General features: G+C 45.8%; 2 protein-coding genes across 4 annotated transcripts in view; both read left to right on the top strand.

The window, feature by feature from the left end:
- Positions 1-13,855, top strand: part of LOC6547211 (serine-rich adhesin for platelets) — a 41,347-nt gene extending 27,492 nt beyond the window's left edge. For 2 of the 3 annotated variants that reach the window (XM_015157056.1, XM_015157057.2), the window contains 5 exons: positions 2,574-3,249; positions 3,302-3,389; positions 9,443-9,880; positions 9,955-10,018; positions 10,087-13,855. In XM_015157056.1, the coding sequence (XP_015012542.1) occupies positions 2,574-3,249; positions 3,302-3,389; positions 9,443-9,880; positions 9,955-10,018; positions 10,087-13,052 (4,232 nt within the window). In that variant the 3' untranslated portion in view covers positions 13,053-13,855. Of the gene's footprint in view, positions 1-2,573; positions 3,250-3,301; positions 3,390-8,913; positions 9,110-9,442; positions 9,881-9,954; positions 10,019-10,086 lie in introns of those variants that run through there. The other variant, XM_026981138.1, reaches the window with a different exon arrangement.
- Positions 13,856-14,218: 363 nt separating this feature from the next.
- Positions 14,219-15,968, top strand: LOC6547212 (protein LTV1 homolog). The gene is made up of 2 exons (XM_001976125.3): positions 14,219-14,328; positions 14,388-15,968. The coding sequence occupies exons 1-2, from the start codon at positions 14,326-14,328 to the stop codon at positions 15,864-15,866; spliced, it is 1,482 nt and encodes a 493-aa protein (XP_001976161.1). The 5' UTR covers positions 14,219-14,325; the 3' UTR covers positions 15,867-15,968.
- The last annotated feature ends 1,169 nt before the right edge of the window (positions 15,969-17,137 follow it).

The raw sequence follows: 17,137 nt of genomic DNA, 5'->3' as shown, positions 1-17,137 counted from the left end.
TTTGCATGTTGAGAGTGTGGGGCAAGAGGAATGTTTTTTGCCAATGATTAATTAATAAATAAATAACGAGCCCACAGCCAAACCTTTTTGGAATTGCAAATGCAGATTCGAATGGCAATCGGTGTCACTTGAACACCTCCAAAAATGCCACGTGGGCTCGAGATCGCTATTAGATCACTAACATTAAATCCCCATAGGCATCGAGTTGCCGAATTGAAAAGACGAAAATCGCTGTTGATGAATTACCAAAGCCATGCCAAGCCAAAGATGACAATGACGCCAAAGATTTCGCCCACATTCGCGGAAAAAGCGAAACCCAAACTGATGACAGGGGGCAAAGTAAAGCCAGAGTGAACAATATGGGTGCTCAAGCAATGGCAAATCTTGCTCAATAGTCTTTAGACAAGATAAATTAGAAATAATGTATCCACAATGCTGATGTAATCGGGATTGCCTCATAAATTGAATCACAGCTTTGTGCAAACTTTTCAATTTAAGATCTGCGCCCCATGTTTGTTAATTAATTTAAGAACTTCAGCCGGCTGCAAAAGTAATTCCATTCTTGGTGCGAAAAAAGGAAAACAGACTGACTGCTGACCCAATTAGGCATTCCATAAATAAACGATTTTCACTTGTGAAATGGGGTGGTAATTCCCTGCTTTTTGGGCGCTTCAAATTCCATTAGCGCCCTGTCCCCAAGCAATTTTCGAGACGAACTGAGGCTGACAGCCAGACACCCCAAGAGGCAATAAATAGAACAATGTGCCACTGGGAGCTCTTAACCCCTCGCCTAATATTTATATAGCGTACTACATTTTTTCATGACTAATCAAGCGATGACCAGCCCCAACGCAGGTGAAATTAATCATTAAAATCGAGCCATCAGCGAAAAAAACATAAATGAAGTTGTCGTACCCATGACTACACAAGTGTTTGGCCATAAACAAATTTATATATATGTACATATACAAATATATACTGTGTATATTGTGTCTTTTGGTGTTCGCGTGTCGCGGCCCCAAAACGTGACTGTTTTTTTGGATTAGAGGTCGCAGCTTTCTGGGCTGAGTTCTTTGATTTTATTTTTCGAAATTCTTGTACTTCCGTTCAGCGGCGTTCTTTTCCCTAATTAATATATGCACTGACTACTGCTGGTATGCTGACTTTCCACTGAGCGATGGCTATTTGCTTTCGTAACTTTCATTTCTGGCAATGACACACAAAGAGTGGGGATGGCTGGTGAGTCACTTAGGAGATGTCAATTTTCGCAGATGACGGACGAGCTTATCAGTAGGCTTTGCGACATATGAGGTCACCAGTAGTGGAAATACTCTTATACATACACATATTAATTATAAACCGATGTATTGAATCCCAACAAAAACCTCCAAGTCGTAGTATTTGCACTTTACTTAGATGTGCGCATGGGTATACTTACTACTTTGTGTACCTGCAGGCAATAATTTCTTTATGATCGATAAGGAATGGTTCTTTTTCTTTTGACTGCCTTATCGGCCATCTAAAGTGTGCAATCATGTAGCTCTACAGACATCCAGAAATGAATAAAAGCTATAAAAGCTATTTAAGATAACACAAATCGATTGATAAGAATTTTTATAACCCTTTTTTATCTTTTCGATTCTCGTACGTAATTGTTCTTCGTCTGGGAAATTGTGTATATCGCGCAAGCTTCAGATACTATATGACCTTGTCGAGTAAGGACTATATACAGGTTCTTAACGTGGTGTCAAAATCGTTCTTATCGCCGAATCACCCATATAAGCCATCCCTGTCGCTCTCCTAATCGCTCCGTATTTCCCTCTCATTCGTGCTGGGAACTTCCAGCAATTGAGAGGTCTTCAACTTTTGCCTATTTATGGTCATGTTTTTGGTACCATTCGCGTTTTCACTCGGTTATTGTTTACTTCTTATCGCTTGTTTAGTTTTCGGTGTATTGGGGCCTTAAGTTCTGATGAATGACAGAACAATTCTACGAACCAATCTATTGGGTCGAACTGCTGAGTAACATAGGAAGTTGACCACTTCCTCGGAAGTTACTGCGAAATGTTTGGGTTCTTTTACGGAAGTACTGATTGCAAAGTGAATTTTGTAATCACTTTAATGGAAATCCTTTTTAAATAGAATTACTAAAGGTATGAGCATAAGATTCCCTGGTGATAACATAATTCCCATCACCGATAATTTAATTCCCTTCGCCTGAGTGTGAAAACCTAATTGAAACACACATTTTAAAATATAATTGTGTTTTTTTATTTATTTATTAAGAAATAAATGTATGCTTTATATTTTTTGTTGCAAGTGTTAAAATTATTTTAAGCAACTTTATAGAAAAGTTTTTGCCCACTATTTGGATTGCGGTAATTTGTACGCAATAGTTCGTTTTTATTATATTATTATTATATAATAAAGTTTTAAATTTGTTATGGCTTGGGACAAAAAAAGAACAACAAGCGTCTGGAAAACTGTCTTTCTATATATTTCAAATTAAAAATTAAAAAAAAAATGTGTTTATATTAAGCCTAGTACCTAACAGCGTTTCTTGGTCCTTCCAGAGCACCCAAATCAGCAGCAGCAACAGCAGCAGAAGCGTCGTCGTTTCCATCCGCTCCGTAATCTGCGGCGCATCTTCCGGCGACGTACGATCAACAGTTCTGCGGACAGTCCTGCATCCTGTCAGTCGCCAGGAGCCGGATCCTGCAACACCTTGCCACCGCCCACCAGCAGCAGCAGTGAGAAGAATCTGCGCAGTGGAATAGCCTCGCCACCAGGATCGCCCCTGAATCCCCAGCAGCTGAAGGAGAACTACCAGACGCAATCGCTGCCCAAGTCCAAGTCGTACGGCTCGCATCGCGATGAGCTGCTGAGTGTGCTCCTGGGCAAGAAGCGCGCCAGCAAGCAGGACCACAGCCAGGTGGCAGTCCTTCCCGATACCCCAACCCAGTCGCAATCCCCGCAGGAAGCCATGTACCAGGCCCAGCGACACCATGGCGGCGTGGCCGTCTTCCCCGATTCCCTTGTCCTCAACCGGAGCAGCTATTTTGCCGAGCAGAGAATCCAACAGCGCCATCTTCGCAGCGTGGGTGACTCCTCGCAGGAACTGGAGTCCAGCCTAGGCTTGGGATCAGGGTCAGGATCAGGATCAGGATGCGGATCTGGAGCTGGTGGTGCCGCTGACATCTCCGACAGCCAGCGAAGCCTCAGCGAAGGTCGCCTTCTGGATGTGGACGGGTGAGTCGATCTTCGTGCGAAACGACAATGGTTGTACAATCTCCGATTTCAGGGATTACTCCCGGGACACCCTGTCTCAGTCACATGACAGCGTCTTCTCCGAATCGGCCACAGCCAGCAGTCTATCCATTGTGCTCAAGGTGAGTTGCTAAGTTTAATATTTACTATATAAAACAAGATAAATGCTAGAGTCAAGTTCCCCGACTATCAGATACCCGTTACTCAGCTAGTGGAAGTGCAAACGAGAAATATAGTCATTTTCTGGAATATCGGTAGAAATTAGGGAAAAACTGATAAAATGAAAAAGGTGGTGGAAAAGAGATTTTTAGAAATCTATTACAATAAAATTAAAATACAAACATTTTTCAAATTGAATGCAGATTTTTAGAGAATTGCGCCAGAAACATTTAGCGGTATGCCACTTTAAATTCCGATTAAGATTAGTTGAGTTATGGACTTTAGAACTTCAGCCTTGGGACATTTTTGAGTTTCCACAACATCATCACATCAGAAAAAATTACAAAAAAATTTAAAAAAAATAAAATTTTAAATTTGAATGCAGATTTTTAGAGAATTGCTCCAGAAACATTTAGAGATATGCCACTTCAAATTCCGATTAAGATTAGTTGCGTTATGGAATTTAGAACTTCAGCCTTGGGACATTTTTGAGTTTCCGCATCGTCATCACATCAGAAAAATGACAAAAAAATGAAAAAAAAATAAAATTCTAAATTTGAATGCAGATTTTTAGAGAATTGCTCCAGAAACATTTAGAGGTATGCCACTTCAAAATCCGATAAAGATTAGTTGAGTTATGGACTTTAGAACTTCAGCCTTGGGACATTTTTCAGTTTCCACAACATCATCACATTTTTGAGTTTCCACAACAACATCACATCAGAAAAATGACAAAAAAATTTTAAAAAAATAAAATTTTAAATTTGAATGCAGATTTTTAGAGAATTGCTCCAGAAACATTTAGAGGTATGCCACTTTAAATTCCGATTAAGATTAGTTGAGTTATGGACTTTAGAACTTCAGCCTTGGGACATTTTTGAGTTTCCGCATCGTCATCACATCAGAAAAATGACAGAAAAATGAAAAAAAAATAAAATTCTAAATTTGAATGCAGATTTTTAGAGAATTGCTCCAGAAACATTTAGAGGTATGCTACTTCAAATTCCGATTAAGATTAGTTGAGTTATGGAGTTTAGAACGTCAGCCTTGGGACATTTCTTAATTTTTTGGAATTTCAAATAATATAATAGCTCTTACTTTTGCAATAGGAAGTGATTTTACTTGTATTTTTCATTGAACAGAGTTCGCGGACCTCGGGTCACTGGGGGAATCCGTTTGATGAGTTTTTATATCTGAGCACTTGAGCTGCAATCAATCTAAATTGATTTTAATAAAAGTCAATTGGTGGCTTTGTTGGCAGTGCTTACTGCATTTGTGATGACCAAATCTTCTCTAAAGTCCATTGACATACGATTCTGATATTTCGCATTTTCGAGATTGTTGCGGAAAAAGACAACTTTGTCACCCCAATGATTATTGACTTATCTTCGATACAGAACATCTATTAATTGGGTATTTTTCCCAAGGGAATGAGTTGAATAACTCCCGACAATCGTGGTTCGATTGGTTAGGGTATATTTCATCATTGCTACAACTACTTCGCAACTTCCAAAACAATTGCAAACTAAACTAATTAAATATACTTGAAACTTGTGCCAAAGGAAAGTCCGAAATAAAATAGTCTGGCTAAGACGGTTATCTAATAGACTGAAACATCATTGTGAACATCATTATCAACATTAATGCATAAGTCGGTTGAGCGTTTTTCACCTCTTTTTTGAGTGAAAGAAGAAAAACTATAGCCAACGCACGAGTCTTGCAAGTTGCAACTGGAAACAGAAACCAATGTTAAATGTGGCACTGCAAGAAATCGGTTTAAGCATGTTTATATTTGAGGAAATTGAAATCTTTGCTATCAATGAAACCCACTTTGATATGTTGTTGATTTGAGCATTCCTAGCTAATTTTAATGTATTTAAGAACGCAATAAAAAGTTTCTCTATGGTTTGATTATTTATATATAATAATTACTTTACTTGCTGATGGTGGCTTATATATTTTACGACCCAAGGTTTTTCTTTCTGTGCAACCATGCAGTAAGTCTTTCCACCACCCGCCCACCGCCCCTCCGCCCTGCAACTCCCAGTTTTCCCGGCGCTTTTCCACCTCTGGCAGCGCGTGGCAATTTGCGGCTTCTTCTCCCGGCAGTCGGCTGTTACTTCTATTGCTTCTTCGGTTTCTGGACAAACGAGTTGGCCAGCCGATGGTCGCTTGGCCGCTTCTTGTTATTCCACTTTTTTCCACTTGGCCAGTGCTCCTCCAGCTCCCCGCTTTTCCATCCTCGGGGTTCGGGCTCGCAGCTTATTTGCCAACCTGGTTAGCAAATAAATCGCATTTCTTTCTGTTTCTATGCTATTGAACTCCTGCAAGTTTTCCGCTAAATCAGTTTGCATCGAGACTTTAGCCAGTGAAGACACACGATTTCCACGATTCCGATTCCCACTCGAAACCGACTCCGATCCGCGCTATGTCCACGATCCTCGAGATTCCTGGACTCTAGCCAAGTGAAAAAGTTACTGAACCTGCGATTTAACGGTCCAACTGGGTAACTGTGGTGGCGATTGAAAGAACTGCGATTCCTTGATTGCAGAGTGTCGGATTAATTGGATTAGATAGGCGGAAGTCCCAAGTGCTAGTGGGAACTTTAAGTTGTATTAGATTAGGGTAGCAGATTAGATTTGGACTAGGTGGATTTTTAATACGTACCTTGCAAATTGCTAGAAGGCTTATAATCTAAGGCAATACTAAAAGTATTTAACTTGGGAGAATGTTCATTTCCTGGAAAAATGGTTAAATGCACTCCCAGAAGGGGATCAAAATTCCCGGCTTCCTCGTTCGTTACCCAGTATACATATTTCTAAGAGCATTCTGTCCTGTGGCTCCCTGCTAATCCTCCAGCCAGTCACGTCAACTCGGCGACTTTTCCTTGAAAAGCTGAAGAGCAGGTCGGAAAGCGAGCTTAGGTCTATAAATATTTACCAACCGATGTGCAGATGTGTGATCCCAGAGTCAGAGCAACCAGTTTGATGAATTAATTGCGGATAAATAGAAAGAGAAAAACATCCACACGATGGCCATAATGGAAAAACTAAATGACAATGCAGTCGAGCGATTTGATGGCTGGTGGAGAGGGGCGAGCATTTAGTTCGGACGACTTGGAATGACAGCAATATGGTAACATGGTAACACGCATTAAAATCGCCTGGGAGCGAGCATGGCCGTCATCGGTCTTGGACTTGGATGCGAACTGGGATGTGGATGTGGCTGTGGATGCGAGTGTGTGTGGATTGAAGGGGGACACATTTCACACGCTCTGCGCTAATTGACCAACTCTGGCGGGCAATGGGGAGGGCAGAGAGCGCTCCTTCCAAGCTTCCGACACTTGAATTTTCATTTTCGGCCTACATTCGTTTGCAGCAACATGAGATCTGTGGCACTTCCCGTCTGGTGGGCCCCACTCCCAGGTATTACGTAACCCATCATCCACTGCTGAATTTGACTAGCGCACCGATTTCCGCGTCCATTAGGAGCACTCTGGTGCCCAGGCTCCATGTCCAATCGTCCTCGACGCATCCGCGTTAGGATTTTAATTGCATTTCTTCGCACGCCGATGGGCGCATTCTGGACTTTGGCGAAGAAATGCGGCCTACGTCCATATCGGCTGGCCACTTCTACTGGCCCACTTCCCGGCCCCACTTTCCGCCACTTGGGTTTACAGCCGAGGAGAAATTGATTCGAGGCGATTTGGCTTGATTTGATTTGATGTGGCGATGTGATGTGAGGCAGCCGGAGCAGCTGGAGTTGGGTGAGAGTTTGGAGAAGGGTTCTTCAATGTTCACTGGGTCTGTCTGCTTGGGAGAAAGCCACTCTGAACATCGCCACAGCGAAGCGCTTAGAATGTATGACTAGTAAATCAATAATATTTTGAAAGCATTTAGTGTAGAGAGGTAGTTTTTAGAAACCGCAATTCATTTAGGTGGCTTATAAGTATCGTTTTTCAGACTTTACATCAGCTTCGGAACAACGAATATATCTATGAGTGAGAGGACTAAAATATTATAGTTAGTTACTGTGTGGCAACTTTTTGTTCACATTTCTTTAGGCAATTGTTATCTAGCTAAGTACAAACAAAATGTAGTTCTTTAAGCTATACAAGGCCAGCAATGAGCACATTGCCTTGATTTCACCCACAAGCGGTATCATTTGTACCCATAAAATTAAATGTCCCATGCAGTTGCAATTGGTCTACATAGATATTAAAGATTATGGCCGAAGTCAGGGTCAATTCGCGTTAACCATTTGCCGATCGGGGCTAGCAGTGGTAAATGTGCACACTTTGGCGCATTTATCCCACTTGCAGATGGCGGCCATTTGTTTGAGCCGCATTTGAAATGCAACTCGGACGGCGCAATGATGCAATTGCATTTAATTCAAAGCGATTGCCATGCCTCCCACTTGGCCAACTGTTGTGCCCGTTCTCTGGACGAAAACCCCTCGGTTGGATTGCGGTAATCAATGTTGGCGGTTGTGTGTGGCCATGTTGGGAGCCGACTATCCATCCACCGGCCACCAGAGACTGATTCCCCCGCTGTCTCCTCCTCCGCCTCCAATGCGAGTTGGCCCACTCGCCAACTGGGCCAATAAATCAGTGAACGTGACGACTGGTCGAGTCCGCTCCGCGATTTTCCTACTCCAAGCCAAAGTGGAACTTGGCTAAGAAGAAGTGGCTATCCGGTGCAGGTAGCTCCGGCGCGAAATGGGTTAAGGTACGCAGGATGGCAACTACCTGCCGGTTTCTCGAACCACCGAAAATTCCGCGAAATAGATACAATTGTGCAAGGAAACACAAGGATAAAGGATAAGTTTGATCGAAGTAGTAATATCTTATTTAAAGATATTAACAGTTTGTGATATTCAAAGGGAAATAAAAACCATATAGGTGAGATAAATTTCTCTTTGTAAAGCCAAGTTAATGTGATTTATAGTGCTTAAAAAAGCATAAACACATGTATCCTAAAAATAACTGAACTGTATGTGTGAAATATGCTTTGAATTAAGTAGACTTCATATGTACTTAGGGATGCAGGCGCCGCGACAGAACATTGAACTCGCCCCCAAATCCCCAATTGCAATTGTTTAGCTAAAATTGATGGGCGAGGTCTTTAACCTGAACCAGCCCAGCACTAAATCCTCGAGCAACGAGCTCCCCAAAATAGCATCCCCACCAGAAATGAGTCCAACAAACAGATGGCGACGTCACGCGCCACAAACACTGATGGTATACGAAAAGGCGGGAATTCCGGAGTTGGAGGTGGGATTCCTTCTCGTTTTCGGACTCGTTTGTTTACTCTGTGGACAGAGTTCGGGTCCCTCGAGTCTTACCCTTGAAATTCGGTCGAGAGCTGACAATAAACAGATCTTCAGTGCCTGCCCTGCACCAATTGTGTTCGTCTAGGTAAAAAGCAAATGCGACGCCATTTCCATTCCGATGCCCATTCCCATTCCCATTTTCACTTCACTCTCAAGATGCATCTGCATCGAAATCCTCAGTTGCACATTGCACTTGGGTGTCGTCAGTTGCCGCTGCTCGAGTTGAAAGTGAAATCGTTGGGATCGCGTGTTGCTCATAGGCAGAGATATTTCCATAGTTATATCAACAATGGTAGCCGGAGGTTCGGGTTCTCTTAGGGCGCAGTCCAATCCCTTCCAGCTTTCGTTTGCGGTAAGATTTGGGAGTGTTTTTTTTTGCAATCAATTCGGAATCGCAGGCTTCATTGGTAGCCACAGTTGCCCAGCTAAATCGGGGATTACCCATCAGTCATTTGTAGTCTCGTCTGCGCTGTGAGGCCCACCAAATGATCGACTTTAAGCAGAATCCCTTCAAGATGAAGCTGGGTGGCTCTTCCATGGGCGAAAGTCGCCTGGGACGCAGTTGTCTGCGGGCTCGTTTCGTTTTCCGCTGGAAAAGCTGGGTAACCCACAAGAAATGAACCCTCAACCACACGCTCTATGCTCATGAAATCGCGAATAACATCTTTATAAATACCCATTTCAGGCGGAGCTCACGGATGTCCTGCGAAAGCGACGTAACAGACCCGATGCCTCTGACGAGGATTTGGGTCTGCCCCGCAGCCCGGCTTCTCCGCAACGGAGGGCAGCGGGTGGCACCAGCAGTAGGAATACCTCCGGAGTGGGTCACCAGTCGCGGGGCCACCAGAGCGAGGTGTCTTCACTCAGCTTGCACAGTGTCAATAGTGGCGAAGTGGAGACGGAGGACAGCCAGAGCTCCCATCAGTACCGTCACCACTCGCGTGTTTCCACCAGTTCATCGATCTCGATGGGCTCGGATATACTGCGATCACATCACGAGGACGACGTGGACGCCGTGGGCGGAGAACGTCATCGACTTTCCCATGCGGCCGCCAAACACAAAATGGCCATTAGGCCGGTGAAAAAGAAAGGACCCACCAGGCAACATCGCATGACATTGGAGGTAGGTGGATATAACATGGCATCCACATGGATCATGGGAAAATCCAGGAGTATCATTGCATTATTATCTTTCAGACTTCCATTCCGGAGGCCAATGAGGATGTGCTAAAGATCAGTCCTGGATTAAGAGCTGTACATGGTAAGAAATATGCAATATATGAGATCTTTATATACATGAGAACTAATCTCTTTAATAACAATTTTTAGAAGTCGATAACAAGACCAAGACGCGCTCCTTGCCACCGAAGACTCTAACTGCCATTGCACCACCGGTCCAGGCTAACGCCACCAGCTCGGTGACGACCAAGCGAACCAATACAATCGAGCAGAGCTCCACCATCACCAGCACCACTAAGACCACTAAGACCACAAGCTCGTCCTCCACGACGTCGCACATGTTTGGGCTTCGAGGTCTGACCAGCAAGACCAACACATTGCTGGAGAATCGGGGAGAGTCCTCCACGGATGTGGATGACTTCCTGGCCAACGAGCGGGAGAAGGAGAACGAGAGTGGATTCCTGCGCCGGCTGATCCACCGGAACTCCAAGAGATCCATAGCCAGGGCCAACGACGGAGTTGAGGATACGGATTCCAGCCAGAGTGTGGCCAAAAAGCTGCAGATCTCAACCTCCTGCTTGGAGGCCACTGCTCGGGATGCGCTTCAAGTGCCGGACAAGTCACGCAGTGCCACATCCCACGAGCAGCACATCCAGGAGACGCGACAAACGATCAAGCGGGAAATTCACAACGAGGGCAAGCACGGACTAAACGCCATGGTCAGTAACTACGGTGTGCATCCACAGCCACCCACGGCATTAAAGCCCAAATCAGGTCCTGCGGCCAGACAGCGATACATGCCCAAGGAACTGGGCGCTGCTCCGCTGGAGAAGATAAACTCGGGCAACGATGTGACCAACTTGCTGTCTAAGAGCTCGCGGGGCAACGACACCTTCCAGTCCACCACTTTGGTGCGGGAACAGCAGAACAAAGTGGAGACCTCAACGCATTTCGAGAGGAAACCAAGGATTGTGGGCTTGAGTGCCTTCCAGCAGAAGCTATCGCGATCCAGTGACTCAGTGGGCCAGCACTCCAGCTCCTCCAACTCGTTGGAGACCAGCACGGATGAGCCCTCGCCCCTGTACTACGAGGAGAAGCAGCGCAAGACGGTTGAGAAGTCTCGCAGCTTCCGAAATTATGAGGACGAGCCGGTGGACTCCACGGCCGTGCACAACAATATGCCGAGTTTGCCGGACCTGTCGCTTAACTTTCGAGTACCTGCCTTCTACAAGCAGGCGCCACAATCGCCCTGTTCGCCAATTTCCCCCAACGCCAAGTGTGTGTCCCTGGGATTCGAGATCAACGACAACAAATTGCTGCAGGCCCGTGCTGAATCCACGGGTCAGTTGCCATCTGCTGCGAAAATCTCACCGCGAAAGGCCGCCTCCACTAAGCTGATAGTGAGCAGTCCGGGATCCGCTGATATCTCCCAGATTGAGCAGAACATTGACCTTATCGTCAAGTCACCCATGGTGAACGTTCTACGGAAATCAGGAAATGTGGCGGAAAAGCTGCCCAAGGAGCAAACAACTCCGACCAAACAGCGTCCCAAGCTACTGGATTTGGGAGCAAAGATGACAGCTCCAGCGGCGAACCCAACTCCCAGCCCGGCAAGTCCCTTGACCAAGAGTGCCAAGCTCTCGAACAGCCCACCCACCACTCCGGCCAAGGGTCAGGGATCCTCCAACGGCAGTCGCCGGAATTCCAGCAATGTGGAGAATACCGGGGAGCCGGAGTTCATGAAGATTCAGCTGAACCGCGTGGATCAGGCCCGTCTGCACAACAAGACCAATCACTTGGTGCTCGCCAAGAACTTCAAGTCGCCCACGGAGCGGAGTCAAAGCAACGATGATCTCAGCTTCAGACGGAACAGCGGCGAGAATCTGGCGGGAATCGAGATTGTGGAGCACCCTCAGCCGAAGCCTCTCAGTCCGGGGGTCAGGCCAACGATACTGGAGCCCAGCTTGAGCAGGCAATTGAAATCCGTTAGTGCCACTAGTATGAGGAATAGCTATGGTAGTAGTAGTGAAGGATTAGCCACTCCAGTTACTCCTGCCACTACACCAAACACACCTAAAACACCTAAAAGCAATGGGTTTGCAAAGATTCCTCCCAGTGCTCCCAAGAATGTTAAGGAAGTAAAGGATGCCAAGGAGCCAGTCAGTCCCAAGGAGCCAGTGAAGAGCAATCGGCTTTCTCTAGAGGAGCGCAAGCGCTTGTTCCTTAGCGAAGAGAGGTTGAAGACGGTGGAGCAGCGCAGGAAATCCATTACCAAGGCTGAAAACACTGCTCCACCCACTCCTTTGGTGATTCCAGCAACGCCCGCCATTCCAGTCACTCCGGTTACTCCCACCTCTCCCGAAATATTCGAGGTCAATGGAAACACTTCACCCACCTCCAATCCCGTGGTGTTGCGCAAGAAATCCTTTGCAAGCTGCAACGGCAATCCCAGCCCGTCCAAGGATGATCCCACCCCCGAGCTGATGAAGGTATTTGCGCGCCGTTCACTTAAAGTGAAGGATGACGAGGTTGTGACCCTGCCACAGGTACAACCACCCGCTCCCGTGAGCAACAGCAAGAAGCTTTCGCCCAGTGGAGGCGGTGGACAGAGCGTGGATAGCGACAAGGAGAACCAATCGAACAGTGAGGAGAAGCTGGACAAACTGGCGCCCAAGAGCGAGACCCAGGTGACCCATCACCCCAGCAGCAATCGCAATTCGGTGGCAGACTTCCGCAATCTCAACAATAACAATAACCATCAGCAGCAACAGAAGGTGCCACCAAAGGTGGTCACCTACCTGCCCCCCATTAAGACCAGCAATCAGGGACGCAATAGCCTGAATAACAATATCAGCAACAGTAATGGGAGTGCCAGGCCCGCTGCCGAAAGGTTTTCGCTCCAACTGAAGCAGGCCAACCCGACAGCAACTACTCCAACGTCTCCGGCAGCAGCAGCAGCAACACCTGTTGCAGCACCAACTGCATCAGCAGCAGCAGCAGCAGCTGCAGTAGCACCCAGTAAACCCATCGAGAGATCAGCCACCGTGGGCGAGTTCAAGGGCATCCACCAGAGACGCGCCGAGTGGGAGCAGAGGGCCAAGGAGGCGCTGAAGTAATGGATTAGTGATTTGGGATAGCCTAAATACTCCGCCGACCAGACTGTACCTAGCCTAGCTGCAATCCAAGTGCTTTTGTCTAGTGATGCGCTCTCCTTCAAGCAAATATAGCCAACTGGGAGGCAACAAAATTACTAAGGGAATAATCAAATTATCATTATAATCGTTAGTTAAAAAACCTGTAAAGAATCGCAAATGAAATGAAAGTTGAGGGCGCCGGACTGGCAAGGTCATCCAAAGACAATAACGACCAGCTCGGGTTCGGTGCCCGAAAAACTCGATAGGAAATAACTATATACCGATCTTCAAAAAGTGACTAGATTATACTTATTTTTAGTCTATTCAGAGTATCGCTTACTATTGAAAACTAGGCTTCGATTCGAATTTGTTTTTGTGCATGTCGAGAAATGTTTTGAAATAAACTAAATTACATCTATTGATTGAAAGTCAAGAAAACTTTAAGGACTGTGAGTATAATTACGCGTAGCAAGGAGCCCGATCTTCGTAACATCTGATTTACTTTAAGTTGATTTTTTGCAAGCTTTTAATCGGTAGAAGAGATTGATTTTACTATTTAGGCTAACTCTAATTACTTATTAGTATCGTACATGTTTCAAAACCCTTGTTTATGTATAATCTTTAGAGTCTGCTGAGATTACAGATTCATATGAATGTAACGTGTAGAAATTGAAACATATTCACACCCAAGTGTATTTAAAACATTGCGAGTGTACTCTTGCTTTCAAAGTGTCAAGTTTGTAAATGTACATACTACAAATAAAAACGATTTAATAAATATCCAAGTAGAATTTTGTTTTTCTTATCTACTTCGTAGATAATGCAATATTAGTCTGTACTATGAACGATAATTTGTTTGGTGCACAGTGTAACATTATTGCCCATTTATACTTTAATGGTAAATATTTCTTATGAGAATGGGAAAAAGTTGTAGTTCATAGTTCTTACCATTAAATGTTCTGACAAATATTTCACGTAGCTGATCATCAGAAAAAAATCTCAGAAACTACAATTTTCATAGAATGGAAAATCTGTGGCCCTAAAAACTTTTAATTTAATGCGAGTCAATAAATATTTACCCATATGCGCCTTTTTTCGAATTGAAGTGGTCGTTATTCAACACTAAGCGTAACTACGCAGTGAGAAAACAGTGTGACCGTAAGGCAGTAATACGAAATCCCTTTCTGGGTGGCAGCTCCAGCAGGCACATGTGTTTCTCTGTATTTACAAAAGATTTCCTGAAAACAATCCAATAATGGTGGGTAAAACACTCCTAAACTGACTAAAACCCATCTCAAAGGCAATCTTCCATGGCAGGTTAAGGGCAAGAAGCCGTACATTGACCGCAAGAAGGCGGTCACCTTCCATTTGGTGCATCGCAGTCAACACGATCCACTGGTGACGGATGAAAATGCTCCGCAGAGGGTGCTCATCGAGGCGGCGCCGCGCCAGCAAAAGGCGAAGGATCCAGAGCCACCCACCGATCCCGCCCAGCGGCAGGAGGAGCTAAAGAAGTTTGGCATTCACTTCGATGATGACTACGATTACATGCAGCACCTGAAGAAACGCGAGAACGACGTGGTTTGGGAGATTATGGAGAATCCCAATCAAGCGAGAAAACAGAAAGTTCAGGATGACGAGAAACCGGGCCCTGCACCCAAGCTTATGCTGCCCAGCTCAGTGTTCGCCAGCGAGTTTGAGGAGCCCGAGGGCATGCTGAACAAGGCGGCTCCACAAAGCTTGCGTCTCGACTGGGATCCCGATGTGGTCGCCGCCTTGGACAGCGATTGTGAGAACGAGGAGCTGGAGGATGACTTCGTAATGCAGGCCATGGCTGAGGGTGACTCCGACGAGGAGGAGTGGGATGACGAAGATGAGGAAGAGCAATCTGACATGGACTTTGATTCCGATGACCTAAACGAGGACGAAGACGAGGACGAACTTATGGATCGCTTGGCGCCCCTCATGCGCGAACGTCGCTTTGACGACGAGGAGGTCAAGTCGCGGTTCACCGAGTACTCCATGTCATCCAGCGTGATCCGACGCAATGAGCAGCTGTCCCTACTGGACGATCGCTTCGAGAAGTTTTACGCCACATACGATGATCCGGAGTTGGGCGACTTGGCTCTGGAGGACATCGAGGGCAACTGGCACCAGAAACATCCCGTTGTGATGCAGTGCTTCCAGGAGTTTAAGAAGAAGGACAAGAGCATCGAGTATAACAAGGAGTGGGATCGTGAACGCATTGAGAAGTACCGAAATGTGGTCGAGGGCGAGGAAGATCCCACGGAGGAGTTGGTGGAATACGCGGTGGACGACCCTAAGCAAAAGAAGTGGGACTGCGAGTCTATCCTGTCCACCTACTCGAATATCTACAATCACCCGAAGGTGATCGACGAGCCACGGCGCAGTCGTCGTTCCAGTGCCAGCACAAATCCAGTTCCCATTCAGATCGACCCGAAGACAGGACTGCCCACAAATGTCCTGCGTGGTGGGGTCGATGGCCAACTGACAGCCAAGGCGCTTGCAAATCTGGCCGATGAATCACCCGCTGCCACTGGGCCAAAGTCACTGTGCGCCAAATCGGTACTCTCCACATTAAGCGTTCTGTCCATCAGACCCAAGGACGAGACCCCCGAAGAGAAAAAGGAGCGGAAGCGCCTGCTCAAGGACTATCGTAACGAGCGCCGCATCGAAAAGAAGGCCAACACGGAGGCCTTCAAGGAGGAGAAGAAGCGGCAGACGCACGTGAAGATCAACCAGCGAACCAATCAGCAGGGAGCCTCCATTGTTTAGCTTAAGTTTCCGGCTCCGTTCTCTAGGTTTAAATGTGAAATGTATACACGGGCGTATATATTAAGTGATATCTATAAACGAAAGATTGGATAAACGACAAACTGTTGCCGTGATTGCGGAAACAGTTCCTCCGAATCAAATGCATTAGCATTAGGAGTTGGAGTCGGCCCGTGATGTCGCCTTGTGTTGGCGTCATCGTTGTTGTCAGTTGTCAGTCGACCATTAATCAAAGTGGCTGACTGCGCCGCACGCGCCGAGGCTATAAACCAGAAGAACAATGCCACATCGCGATACCCTGGAAAAGAACGCAGCGAATGTCCTGCCTGGCGGCAATTAGCCCTAACTGAATTACAGACTGGTTGGCTGACAACAAGTTTAGTCTAGCGATTTGCGAGCTGCTAACTGCTAGCTCGACGGGCGCACATAAAGCGGCATCCACAGCGAGACAATCGAGTGAAAATAAAATAAACTCCAATTCATTGTCAGTTGACGAACAGCAGTGCCAACTACAAGAATGCTATAACAAAGTGGCTCTTTACCCCGCCACAAGTCCATGTACATATACTATACAGCCCGCAGCAGAGCCTACATCAGCTATATGCACGACATGTCTGTGTCAGTGCGCTACTATATATTAAAGTCGGTCCTACAAACGCGATTTGTATTTACACAGTCATATAGAAATTTCCCACGAGGTTTGAGGTCGGGGGGCCCATTCAGGCCTCGTTTCCAGCCCTTGGGCACTGGTTAGTGGCAGGTGGGGATTGGCTTGGTGTGGCAGTTGTTTAATGTTTTGGTTACTTTGTGGAATTTTCAAGTCAACTCGCATGCACCTCGTTGGAAAACCCAACCGATGTCAGTCAACAACAACTGCCATATTAGATATATAACTAATACCGTTTCTATGCGGAACACACTCAAAGATCATAGCCATGTCATGGAAATTTTTGGATACCAAGCCGGAAAACAATAGCTGATAACCTTTTCTAAATTTCTGTTTTACCTATAATTAATAATATTATTAGAACAATTGCTCTGTTAATTATAATAACCCATGTAAAGTGATTAGGGTAATGATGGATTTGTGGCAGCTATTGAAAATTATACTTGATCATTCGCATGGCGGGTGTGGGCATGGGGACTAGAAAATCCCAAACACACTTCCAGGGAACCCAACACCAATTTGCAAGCGAACCGAGGACTCGTGCCCATGCCCATGCCATCGTCCTTCCAGGCCCCCATTGCCCATTGCCCATAGCCAGAGCCATTCC

Source organism: Drosophila erecta, unplaced genomic scaffold, assembly GCF_003286155.1.
Source record: "Drosophila erecta strain 14021-0224.00,06,07 unplaced genomic scaffold, DereRS2 tig00000092-arrow-pilon, whole genome shotgun sequence".
NCBI classification, from domain to species: domain Eukaryota; kingdom Metazoa; phylum Arthropoda; class Insecta; order Diptera; family Drosophilidae; genus Drosophila; species Drosophila erecta.
This window is presented reverse-complemented; position numbering and strand designations above follow the sequence as displayed.